Raw genomic sequence first — 13,775 nt, 5'->3', positions numbered from 1 at the left:
CACCGGGCCTTTACTTCTGTCCCTTCCAGGTGTAAACGCGGCCGAAGTCCAGGTAGTTCTGCTCTCCGGTGTGATACACAAACTCCCCGTCATCACTGCCGTTTTTCTGACGACACAACAGACAACCCATATGTCACAAAAACAAACGTGTGTGTGTGTGTGTGTGCTGGTAATCCCTACGTTAAGGGGACAAAAATGTTTCCACAAAGATGGCAATATCCGAAATCCTTGTCCTTGTGGGGACATTTTAGGTCCCCATGATGAAAACATCTTATAAATCACACAGGAGGAGTTTTTTTGAGAAAGTAAAAATGCAGAATGTTTCCTGTGATGGGTAGGTTTAGTGTGTGTGTGTGTGTGTGTGTGTGATGGGTTTAGGGGCTCTGTGTGTGTGTGTGTGTGTGTGTGTGTGTGTGTGTGTGTGATGGGTTTAGGGGCAGTGTGTGTGTGTGTGTGATGGGTTTAGGGGCAGTGTGTGTGTGTGTGTGTGTGTGTGTGTGTGTGTGTGTGTGTGTGATGGGTTTAGGGGCAGTGTGTGTGTGTGTGTGTGTGTGTGATGGGTTTAGGGGCAGTGTGTGTGTGTGTGTGTGTGTGTGTGATGGGTTTAGGGGCAGTGTGTGTGTGTGTGTGTGTGATGGGTTTAGGGGCAGTGTGTGTGATGGGTAGGTTTAGGGGCAGTGTAGGGGGATAGAAAATACGGTTTGTACAGTATGAAATCCATTACGCCTATGGAGAGTCCACATAAAACATGGAAACACTATGTGTGTGTGTGTGTGTGTGTGTGTGTGTGTGTGTGTGTGTGTGTGTGTGTGTGTGTGTGTGTGTGTGTGTGTGTGTGTGTGTGTGTGAGCCTGTTTATGTGGTTTATGAGGACACAAATTTGTATAACTACATGGGTATTACACTATAAAGGTGGTTTATGAGGACATATCAAATGTCCTCATAATTCAAATGGCCTTAAGAACATACTAAATGATGTTTTTTTTAGAAAGTAAAAATGCAGAATGTTTCCTGTGATGGGTAGGTTTAGGGGCAGTGTGTGTGTGTGTGTGATGGGTAGGTTTAGGGGCAGTGTGTGTGTGTGTGTGTGATGGGTAGGTTTAGGGGTAGGGGCAGTGTAAGGGGATAGAAAATACGGTTTGTTCAGTATAAAAACCATTACGCCTGTGGAGAGTCCCTGTAAACCACATAGACCAACATGTGTGTGTGTGTGTGTGTGTGTGTGTGTGTGTGTGTGTGTGTGTGTGTGTGTGTGTGTGTGTGTGTGTGTGTGTGTGTGTGTGTGTTACTCACGTTCAGCATGAGGCCGAAGTATTCATCAGTGTCGGGCTTGATGGTGCGCAGGCGGCTGAGCAGCGGGTCCTTGAAGCCCCACAGCAGCTCGTCCACGGTGTGTGTCATGAACATGGTGGTGCCGATGGAGCCCATATATATGGAGATGCCGGACGAGACCCAGAATCCAGCGCCTTTGATCCGGTTCATCACGGCCTGTTTGAGGAAACCAGAGCGTGAGATCCAGAACAACAAACCACAGGTGGCTTTAACTGCAAAAAACGCTTTTCTTACTTAGCATTTCTGTCGTGTTTCTAGTCCAAATATCTAACAATTCTTACATTAGAAACATTTACTAGAGTTTTTGCTTAAAATAAGATAAATAATCTGCCAATGGGGTGAGAAAAATATGGAGCACATGACATGCAAGAAAAAAGGTAAATAGTGCGCATGATTTACTATTTCCTTCCCTCGATTTATAAATCATGTGCCCGATTATTACGATCCGTCTAGGGTTAGACCGTAATAAATGAATTAAATAAAAATATGACTCCCCAGCCCAGTCGTCAGACCAAAAAAAAAAAAAAATTAATAATCCAATAAATCCAGAATTCAAGAAGAAAAGAATAAACATTTATTAAGTAAAGTCAATTGTCATAAATTAGAAAATTAAACTAACATTTATGAAATGGATGTATAATCGTCAGGAAGACCCAAGGCCCAAAATAACAAACAAAAAAGGGAAAACAAATAAAAATTCAAACTAACTTCCCTCGAGGTAAGAAATCAAAATCCAACAAATTACCCTAAACTACACTAACAAAACAGAGCGAACGAAATTGCAAAAATAAAAGGGCAGGTCAACCCTACAAAACATCCATTACCGAAACAAGCAAAAGAAAGATAAACATAGACTTAATTAACAAAAATCAAAAGAATCCATAATAGAGGTCTGACGGCTGGAGAGGAGACAGGAGAAGTGCGACCGGCCCGGAATCGCAACAGCTCGTCTGCTGGAAGCGGAAGGGATGGTTTTATACCCTCATCAATTTCTACGGTCCAATCCCCACAGGAAGAGGTGGACCTTACCGCAGCTGGAAGTCCTACGTAACACAGAAGGACAACAAAGCAAAACAACACCAACAAAGCATACACATAAATATATAAATAAACGGAATTACACAATTCCGTAACAACGATTTAGGCTACTAGTTTTTCGCTGCATGTCATGTGCGGGGCTCCATAGACAAATAATCTTGTTTTCTGTTTGAATTAAGATTATTTTTCTCACCCCATTGGCAGATTATTTATCTTATTTTAAGCAAAAACTCTCTTAATATTAAGTTATTTTTCCCCAAAACAAGGCAATTACTTTTGCTTGTCTACTAAATACTTCTTATTTTAAGAATTTTTAGATGTTTGGACTAGAAACAAGACAAAAATACTGAGTAAGAAGCGCGTTGTTAGCGGTGTACGTCGTGTGCTTTAACTCCGTCCTCACCACCGCCGGTATATTCACGGTCGTCACCATATCCTCACTCGGGTCTCCGACGGACTTCTCACGCACAAAGACGAAAATCTTCTTGGTATACGCGGAGACCTTGGTCCCGTTCTCCACAAACGTCACGTTGTGTTTGGGCCGGTACTCTCTGGAACGGGTTAGAAACACCAGTGAGTTCAGCATCAAACTATTGAACCCTCTGGTCCTCTACGCGGTCAAAAGTGACCGAAGCCTTAAAAAATGAAACTTTTCAACCCCAGTAAAACCAATGTCATTTATTTTAATTCAATAATATTTTTTGATTATTATTTAGAATTTTGAGGGTATTTTATGATACTATGCAATATCTATAAAGATGTTATTAGGTATTTTTCCATATTGAAAATAATAATAATAAAAAAATTATAAAAATTATTAATATTAATTAAATATTAAAATGTATTATAATTTTTCAATTAAAACAGAATTTCGTGTGTAACAGGGTTAAAATAACATTTAATTTAAAGAATAATATTGTGTGAATTTCATAAAATATGGCATTGGTGTTTGAAGGCTCCCTGTGGCTATTAATGGTACTGCAGATGTTGTATTTTGTCGCTCTTCTCTTGCCGTACCGCAGCAGATTTGAGTGTCGATGCTGCGGGTATGTGCGATTTTACACACTCCTACTCATTAACAGATTAAATGTAATAAGGATATGTTTTAAGTGAATCTATTTGATGCAATATATTTCATACATGTATTTGAATATAAATATAATGCATTTAACACTTAAACACGGTTGTTGAGAAAGTTATAAAATGTACTGAATATCCATATGTGAGCACGAGTTCATTTAATGTGATTACCTCAGTCTAAACAATCCGATAATTATTTTTATTATGAGTTGAGTGAATTGTAATGAGTGAAGAGTGTCATTTTTATTTTTCTAGTCTTTTATAAATGTCTGCAGTCTTCAGCCATGTGAAATCTTTCTTCTTTTCTGTCCAAAAAGATAAATTCAAGTTGAATCCCACTTGTGAGTGTGTCCTTCCTCATCTGTTACACGTGTTAAAATAGAGACTAGGCATTCACAAATCAACTATGTTGAGGGTAGATTAGTGCCATCTGGTGGGTGTAAGAGAAGAATAACGGATGTAATGCCCTGTTATGACCACTAGATTCATATATAACTCAATATAAAGTGGCTTATAATTATCTAGTGTTTTTAGACATACATACATATTTTTATTAAGTTGTGGATTTGGATTTATACTCAGACATTTTCAAAGACTACTTTTAGTCAAAGTTTAGTTTAATTGTTTTATGTTGATTTGAAGTGTCAGTTTTAGCGTGAATGTTACTACAGTCAAACCTGAGCAGAGAGGAGAACATTTTGAACTTATAACATCAAAAATGAACAGGTATGTTTTATCACAGCATAACAGATCTGATTTTAACCTCTTATTTGAGATTTTTGACTAAATTTGACCAAACTGATTAGGGCTGCACATCTTCAAGTTTTTCATTAACCGTTAACCGAGGCCCTTAGCGGTTAATACTCGGTTAACCATAGTGTACGTCAGGGTTATTATTTTTAGTTTATTAATCTGACGACCGCCATCTCCGTAGTGAACGCGCCTATAGAAATGCACATCATGGATTACACAATCAGAGAGTAGCCTATTTCTTTTCGTTTTAAATTGTTAAAAGACATTTCGAGCTTGCTTAAGATATATTTAATTCGTTAAATTAGGATGAGATGCGCTCCAGTTCACGAGCAATGCGAGTGGCCGCGAGGGCGCCGTCATGATTAGGGCATGTAGTAAAATATGCAGCCGAGAATGATTCACACACACAGCGTTTGACTCGCGCGGCTGAGCCTCTCCCGGTAGAGTTTAAGCATCTGTGGACTCGTTCCTTCAGCTCATCTTGCTTTCAGTCCGCGATTAGCTTTTTTTGTTTTCTTCATTACAGTTAAAGTAACCTCTGCTTTTCGCTAGTCCCTCACAAGTTTCTTTTTATGCACAGCGCGCGCGGCTCCCACTCTGCTTCTGCCCTAATGCGACTTATAGTCATCGTGTCTCAAGTCAAGTCCTGAGTCTTTAACTTCCAAGTCCGAGTCAAGTCTCAAGTATTTTCTATTTAGTCAAGTCAAGTCAAGTCACAAGTCATAAAAATAGCGACTCGAGTCCAAGTCACAAGTCCCCATGTGTGGTGTGATGTACCTGTATGTGTACGGCCCCATCTCTGCGAGACGAGGTTTGGCTTCTCCCTTCAGGAAGGCCTCAGGATTGGTGACGTTAAAGAAGAAGAACTGCATGAAGACCGGAGGCGGCGGATTCTTCCATGTGCCAAACACTTTACTGCCTTCAGTTAGCGTGATCTCCTGAACACACAAACACATTTCGAGACTCAATAGGGATGTTTTACAGCGAGTCCGTTCATGTTTAGTACAATGAAACGCTGAAAAAAATCAACTAGCTAGTCACGACTGTTTCCTGAAAACGTATTGTCGTAAATTTGTCCTTCAACCATGTTGGTTAAAAGGAGGGTCTGATGCCGTTTCATGCACTCACTTATTTACAGAGGTGGACAGTAACTATTTACTCGAGTACTGTACTTAAGTACACTTTTTGAGTATCTGTACTTTACTTGAGTATTATTTTTTTCTGGAAACTTATGACTTTAACTTCACTACATTTGAAAGATAAATATCGGTCTTTTTACTCCACTACATTTCTATCAAGGTCCTCGAAGTCAAAAGTCGTTTCTGTCGCAGCTTTGAAAGTCGAATGAAGATTTTTTTCCTTCTTTAAAAGGTGATTTGTTGTTGTTGTTGTTGTCGTTGACAGTCTGTCAGGAATCACTCTTAAAGGGTCATATACATTTTCCCATATTTTTTTGAACACTGATCAGTTCATAGCAAAATGGAAGAAGACGGTTCTTAGGCACAAGTGTGTGCACCCATAGCCATACTTTGAAAGTATGTTTGTTTAAAAAAAATCAAGATTAGTTTATTTGGCATACACTTGGTGCATGTCTTATACAATATTAAAAATATAAACGTCTGGGAGAAAGAGAAGAGTAAAGTTGGGAGATTATCAGATGTGTATCAGTGTATTGGATCCGTGCATTCGGCCTTAAAGTGACAGCAGCTTTATTAAGAGCTTTGTAACTTATATACAAGCATAGGCGTAATTTACGGGTGGGACATGTCCCCACAACTTTTTTTAAAAACATCTTGCGTCACGGATGAACCTAACATGGTGTGTGTGTGTGTGTGTGTGTGCTTGTTTTTGTGACATATGAGGACTCAAATGTGTATAATGCCATGGGTATGACACAGGTATTACAAGAGAGGGTGAAATATGAGGACATTACCCATGTCCCCACTTTTCAAAAGGCTTATAAATCACACAGGAGGAGTTTTTATGAGAAAGTAAAAATGCAGAATGTTTCCTGTGATGGGTAGGTTTTGTGTGTGTGTGTGTGTGTGTGTGTGTGTGTGTGTGTGTGTGTGAGATGGGTAGGTTTAGGGGCAGTGTAAGGGGATAGAAAATACGGTTTGTACAGTATAAAAACCATTACGCCTATGGAATGTCCCCATATGTCACAAAAACAAGTGTGTGTGTGTGTGTGTGTGTGTGTATTAGTCACACGTCTCTATTAGTTGTGAAGCTGTGGGTTGTAGTTATGTCAAATGTCGACACATCTATGCTATAACGGTTGAGTTTTTAAGCTACTTTAGTGATGCTGAGACGATGAGTTTCTGCGTCCCTGAATGTTTCTGATGTGCGAGCTACCGTCCCACAATGCATCAGCGCATTAGTACAAAATAATGACACACTTCCAATGGTCTAAAATCGCTTCGATGTTCAAGCTGGAAAACCTTTAAATGCATTTGTGACCCTGGACCACAAAACCAAAACCAATTTATACTAGGGTGACCATATTTTGATCACAGAGAACCAGGACACTCGGCCCGGCAATGACATACTCAAATAATACAAGAAGTTTACTCAAAGATTCCTTATTAATTTCAATATATTTAAAGTATGCGCTCGCTGTATGGATAGAAAATTTTTATATTAGGGCCAGGACAGGGCTTGAAAACAGGACGTTTGGTCACCCTAATTTATACACAAGCTGCATAAATAAGCTTTTGATAGGATGGGACAATATTTGGCAGAGAAATCTGGAATCTGAGGGTTCAAAAAAATCTAAATAGTGAGAAAATCTCCTTTTAAAGTTGCCAAAATTAATGATTATGAATATATATATATATATATATATATATATATATATATATATATATATATATATATATATATATATATATATATATATATATATATATATATATATATATATATATATATATATATTAGGGATGCGCGATATACCGGTACTGGAAAAATACCGGTATATATTTTATTTAAAACGGTACGATATCATGATTTGGCACATTTCGGTATATGCTGCTGTTCTGAAGTTCACCGCTAGATGGCAGCGCGCTACCCAAACTGACCCGAAACAACCGGCAAATGTGACAACAACATAGACGAACAAAATGGATAAAGCAGTTGAATCTCACTCAAGATGCCCAAAACGAATTAATAAAGAGAGGAGTAGAAGTGACATTTGTAATGACTTTGCTTATAAAACTGATGAAGAACCATCAAACCTAGCCAAGAAGCATATCTGTCACTATTCTGACTTTAAGACTTCTGAAGAGATCGACAGGTCAGTGAATCATTCAAACCATCTCATTTAGACATTTATTTTCTTTTAACACTGATCAACACACACACACAGCCTAACATAAGATCGAATATCACAATCTCCAGCGTTCGTTTCAACCAATGACATTTAGATCTCATTATATTTGCACGCGTACTATTGCACTATTTATATTCCCGTTAGACACAACCGCCTGTGTTTATGTGAATAACTTACTCACTAAAGACGGACATTTGTACATAACTCTGTGTATTTGACTGTTTAAGTAAACTTAATGTGTAATGTGCGAGCGTGACTAAGTGACAGGCGTGTGTGTGTGTGTGTGTGTGTGTGTGTGTGTGTGTGTCGTATGAGCTCATATCTCCTGTAACTGTTATTACGAAATGCTATAAAATCACTTGCATGTTCAAATGATTTCCGTTATCCATCCCGAGACCAGCGTGAAATGTTGAATAGGATTATGCAGATTGCTTTAGTGTAGTGCGATCAGTGGCGGCTAAGTTACTGGTCTGTCAGAGAGGGGAAGCTCATTTTCGGCCAATTGTCTTCTTTATTTAAAAGTAAATTCTGCCCTACGTTCCTTTTCAAGAAAATGGTCTTTTACCCTGTGAATGAATGAACGATCTAAAAAAAATATGAAACTCTGTAAAACTGAAACAAGGAATGTGGTGTATAATTGTGTGAAATGTATGATGAAAATGAAGCAATTTCGCCAAGCAAATATCAAAGAAATAGGTTGCAGCAGTTTTTATTTCGAATGAACTTGAGAAATTCGCGATGGGACTGAGCGCGAATAGCTTCAGTGATTCCTTATAGTACAGAATCGCTGTCAGTCAAAAGGAGATGCAGACCCTCCAATCAACACGCAGAAGCTCGGAGTCCGGGCCAGCCCACTCCCCATTCACTCCCAGAGACGCTGAGCGTCCGTGGGCGGGACATAATCGCAGCGTTTATCCAATGACCGTCTAGTTTCGAAGCGCTGAAAAAAAACGTTCAAAGCAGCCCCATTGAAGTCAACGGACGCTGGGCTTCAATAGGGAAATGCACTGTGACGTTGCGGGAATGTATGGGATGGAAATCGAGTCAGCCGACCTGCTATATGTAAACGAACTCGTCTTTGAGATAAACGTTTTCTAACGCATTTTTAGTCAATACAAAGTTAATATAATAGTACATATTTGACCATTAATTTTGTGACATTATAAGGGAAGCCGAGCTTCCCTTGCAGTCTTAAAGAAATCGCCACTGAGTGCGATGTCTTTTGAAACCAGAAGCAATTTGCTAATTTTGAGAGATTTTTGCTGAAATTATTTCTCACAAGAAAGTTTTCAAATGACTGATTTGATGTGATAAGCTTTGCTGATTCATTTACTAAGAAACATTTGTGGTAATTTCCCACTTTATAAACTCAAAACTTGCATAATTGTTCTCATTCGCGTGCAATATACCCGCGCTAATATCAGACCTTGTGGTATCGATTTAATATCGGTACTTCGGTATTAGATTGTGGTACCGTACCGAATCCAAAATTGTGGTATCGAGCCATCCCTAATATATATATATATATATATATATATATATATATATATATATATATATATATATATATATATATATATATATATATTCATAAGATTTGAACCATTATGAATCAGTGAATTGATTTATGATTCGGATAACCAAAGTCACGTGATTTCAGCAGTTTGACTCGCGATCCGAATCATGAATCGATTCACTGATTCATAACGGTTTGAAGCTTTGTTTTGAAATCGGCCATCACTATATAAGTCGTTATTTCGTTTTTTGCGCACAAACTCTTCTCATGTCCTCATAAAATGATTCACGAGTTCACACTTGCATCAATTAAATAGAGTAATGATTATGCGTATTTGGCGTGCTGTCCGGGAAGGGCTCCAGGCACGGAAATTTTGCCCAAACCCAGAGTATCCCCCCAAAAAGCAAAGAGACAAGGACAGCCACCAGAGACCCCCCAAATACGCATAGAAATGGTGGGCTGCCTGGTTACCTGGCCAGGAGGGCCCGTGTTGCCTTTGATGGGAGCAGCTGACGGCATCGGGCGGACAAGCCCTACTGGCTGAATAATTGGAAGCAGCCTTAGTTTTAGAGCACCTGGCCGGGAGGGCTCTTGCAACATCCGATGGGAGGCCAATGCTCACTATATCAGATGGAAAAACCCTACCGGCCGATAACTGAGAAGCAGGATGGTTTGGGACTACCTGGCCAGGAGGACCCGTGTTGCCTCTGGCGGGAGTTCACAGTGCCTGGCGGGACGGGCCCTACTGGCTGGTAAATATGGAGCGGTCAGAATTTATGGTGACCGATCGGGAAGGATTATTTCAACATCCGATTGGAGGCCAATGCTCACTGCATCAGATGGAAAAAACCTACCGGTCAAAAGAAAGGGGAGCACATGATTTAGTCTGCCCAGCTCAGCCGATGACGCAATTAGAAGAAACGACTGACCGAGGGGGCCCACCCAGCCTCTGCCAGGAAGAGAGGAGTTGGGTGAGTGGGTCCTATCGGCCAACGGTACGGTGGAGGAGATGTGGAAAACCCGGCCAGGAAGCTCTCGCCGACATATGATGGAAGATCAATACTCGATGTATCTGATGGGTAAGCTTCGCTGGCAGATGGGTGGAAGGTAAAGCATAAATGATCATCCAGGAGAGGTCTTGCAGCATCCGAAAGGAGATCAATACTCACAGTATCGGGTAAGCCTCGCTGAATGATGAAAAGAGAAGGGATAGGCATAGATCTGGAGAGCTCTGTGGTGTCCGAAAGGAGATCAAGACTCACTGTATCGGATGAGAGAGCCTCGCTGGATGGAAAAAGAAAAAGATTGATAGTAACCTAGAGGGCCCTTGTGGCATCCGATGGGAGAACAATTCCTAAGGCATCGGAAAGGGTATCCTTCACCGGTCAGAGAAAGAGAAGGAAGGCTGCTGGCTTAGAGGGTTTCACAGCATCCGACGGGAGATTAAGCTTAAGGCGCCGGATGAGTGAGCCTCGCCAGACGAAGAAAGAGGAGAAAGAAACAATAGCCACTGTCCAGGAGAGCTCTTGCAGCATCCGACAGGAGATCAAGACTCGCTGTATTGGATGGGTGAAATCAGCAGGAGCAGAGGGAACAGCAGTGGCAGTGGAGAAATTAGCCAGAGAGGCTGAGCTCCTGCGGGAGCAGAGAAAGCAGCACTGCTGCGGCAGTGGAGAAATCAGTCAGAGAAGCTGAGCTCCAGCGGGAGCAGAGAAAGCAGCACTGCTGCGGCAGTGGAGAAATCAGTCCGAGAAGCTGAGCTCCAGCAGGAGCAGAGGGAACAGCACTGCTGCAGCAGTGGAGAAATTAGCCAGAGAGGCTGAGCTCCTGCGGGAGCAGAGAAAGCAGCACTGCTGCGGCAGTGGAGAAATTAGTCAGAGAAGCTGAGCTCCAGCGGGAGCAGAGAAAGCAGCACTGCTGCGGCAGAGGAGAAATTAGCCAGAGAGGCTGAGCTCCTGCGGGAGCAGAGAAAGCAGCACTGCTGCGGCAGTGGAGAAATTAGTCAGAGAAGCTGAGCTCCAGCGGGAGCAGAGAAAGCAGCACTGCTGCGGCAGTGGAGAAATTAGCCAGAGAGGCTGAGCTTCTGCGGGAGCAGAGAAAGCAGCACTGCTGCGGCAGTGGAGAAATTAGCCAGAGAGGCTGAGCTCCTGCGGGAGCAGAGAAAGCAGCACTGCTGCGGCAGTGGAGAAATCAGTCCGAGAAGCTGAGCTCCAGCAGGAGCAGAGGGAACAGCACTGCTGCAGCAGTGGAGAAATTAGCCAGAGAAGCTGAGCTCCAGCGTGAGCAGAGAAAGCAGCACTGCTGCGGCAGTGGAGAAATCAGTCAGAGAAGCTGAGCTCCAGCAGAAGCAGAGGGAACAGCACTGCTGCGGCAGTGGAGAAATTAGCCATAGAGGCTGAGCTCCTGCGGGAGCAGAGAAAGCAGCACTGCTGCGGCAGTGGAGAAATTAGTCAGAGAAGCTGAGCTCCAGCGGAAGCAGAGAAAGCAGCACTGCTGCGGCAGTGGAGAAATTAGCCAGAGAGGCTGAGCTCCTGCGGGAGCAGAGAAAGCAGCACTGCTGCGGCAGTGGAGAAATTAGTCAGAGAGGCTGAGCTTCTGCGGGAGCAGAGAAAGCAGCACTGCTGCGGTAGTGGAGAAATTAGCCAGAGAGGCTGAGCTCCTGCGGGAGCAGAGAAAGCAGCACTGCTGCGGCAGTGGAGAAATTAGTCAGAGAGGCTGAGCTCCTGCGGGAGCAGAGAAAGCAGCACTGCTGCAGCAGTGGAGAAATTAGTCAGAGAGGCTGAGCTCCTGCGGGAGCAGAGAAAGCAGCACTGCTGCGGCAGTGGAGAAATTAGTCAGAGAGGCTGAGCTCCAGCGGGAGCAGAGAAAGCAGCACTGCTGCGGCAGTGGAGAAATTAGTCAGAGAGGCTGAGCTCCTGCGGGAGCAGAGGGAACAGCACTGCTGCGGCAGTGGAGAAATTAGCCAGAGAGGCTGAGCTCCTGCGGGAGCAGAGAAAGCAGCACTGCTGCGGCAGTGGAGAAATTAGTCAAGAGGCTGAGCTCCAGCAGGAGCAGAGAAAGCAGCACTGCTGCGGCAGTGGAGAAATTAGCCAGAGAGGCTGAGCTCCAGCGGGAGCAGAGAAAGCAGCACTGCTGCGGCAGTGGAGAAATTAGTCAGAGAAGCTGAGCTCCTGCGGGAGCAGAGGGAACAGCACTGCTGCAGCAGTGGAGAAATTAGCCAGAGAGGCTGAGCTCCTGCGGGAGCAGAGAAAGCAGCACTGCTGCGGCAGTGGAGAAATTAGCCAGAGAGGCTGAGCTCCTGCGGGAGCAGAAAAAGCAGCACTGCTGCGGCAGTGGAGAAATTAGCCAGAGAGGCTGAGCTCCTGCGGGAGCAGAGAAAGCAGCACTGCTGCGGCAGTGGAGAAATTAGCCAGAGAGGCTGAGCTCCTGCGGGAGCAGAGAAAGCAGCACTGCTGCGGCAGTGGAGAAATTAGTCAGAGAGGCTGAGCTCCTGCGGGAGCAGAGAAAGCAGCACTGCTGCGGCAGTGGAGAAATTAGTCAGAGAGGCTGAGCTCCAGCGGGAGCAGAGAAAGCAGCACTGCTGCGGCAGTGGAGAAATTAGTCAGAGAGGCTGAGCTCCTGCGGGAGCAGAGGGAACAGCACTGCTGCAGCAGTGGAGAAATTAGCCAGAGAGGCTGAGCTCCTGCGGGAGCAGAGAAAGCAGCACTGCTGCGGCAGTGGAGAAATTAGCCAGAGAAGCTGAGCTCCAACGGGAGCAGGGGGAACAGCACTGCTGCGGCTGTGGAGAAATTCAGAGAAGCTGAGCTCCAACGGGAGCAGAGGGAGCAGCACTGCTGCGGCTGTGGAGAAATTAGTCAGAGAATTTCAGCTTCTGCCGGAACGGAAGGAACGACACTTCTGCAACAGAGGAGAAAAGGTTAGATGAACAAATGGAGAAACAAATTGTGTATCCAACTGGGACTCTTATTTTGAAATGTCTCTTTGATTATTGTGGGATGCTCCTTCAAATCCATATGAGGGAGATACTGCCTGTGTCCCAATTCGCCTACTTTTTCTACGACCTAAAAGTATGTAATCGTTTGTGAAGAACAAGTACATACTTTCAAGTGTCCAAGCTTTGGGACACACTACTTAATTTTTAAAACAACTCTATTTATTAATTTTATTTATTTATTATTATTTAGTATGTATAGCATATGAATCTGGACCCAGGGACTATATACTGTCTTACAACTGTGTGCAACAAATTATAACAATCACGGCAAAAAAATGAAACTCTGTCATTTGGAACGGCCAAAGCCTATGTTTTTTGCGTACATCACATTATTGTATAGTGGCCCCTTTAAGAAACTGATCACTTGACTTATGATGTCCACTGTGACGTGACCTGTTGGCCTTTCTGAGCAATCGGATTTCAACACTAATATCTTCATCTGTGTGTGAAGATAAATGGAGGTCTGACGGCTGTCCAACCACAGGAGGAATTAGTGACAGAGTTTAAATTTTTAGCTGAACTAACCCTTTAATATCTGTCACATGCCTGTCCTGTCTTGTGTGCACATGTGGGTTTTTGTCATTCTGAGCATGTGCTCATGTAATTGTCTGATCCCTCCCCCTTGTTATCTGATTAGTGTTGATTTCTCCCACCTGTTCCCTCTTGATTTCTTCCCCTTATAAGCTCCTTGTGTTTGTCCGTCTGTGTTGGATCCTTGTGTAATGTCTGCG

The 13,775-nt window shown here is 43.0% G+C and overlaps 1 protein-coding gene across 2 annotated transcripts in view; it reads right to left on the bottom strand.

Moving 5' to 3' along the window:
* Window positions 1-13,775, bottom strand: part of LOC137045829 (lysosome membrane protein 2-like) — a 38,746-nt gene that overhangs the window by 21,353 nt on the left and 3,618 nt on the right. For both annotated transcript variants that reach the window (XM_067422756.1, XM_067422755.1), the window contains exons 2-5: window positions 4,981-5,141; window positions 2,774-2,921; window positions 1,294-1,488; window positions 15-106 (exon numbers count right to left, since the gene is read on the bottom strand). In XM_067422756.1, coding sequence (XP_067278857.1) covers window positions 15-106; window positions 1,294-1,488; window positions 2,774-2,921; window positions 4,981-5,141 — 596 coding nt within the window. The remainder of the gene's footprint in view (window positions 1-14; window positions 107-1,293; window positions 1,489-2,773; window positions 2,922-4,980; window positions 5,142-13,775) is intronic.

This window comes from Pseudorasbora parva, chromosome 18, assembly GCF_024679245.1.
Source record: "Pseudorasbora parva isolate DD20220531a chromosome 18, ASM2467924v1, whole genome shotgun sequence".
NCBI lineage: Eukaryota > Metazoa > Chordata > Actinopteri > Cypriniformes > Gobionidae > Pseudorasbora > Pseudorasbora parva.
Note: the sequence above shows the minus strand (reverse complement) of the source record. Positions and strands in the feature narration are given on the sequence as shown.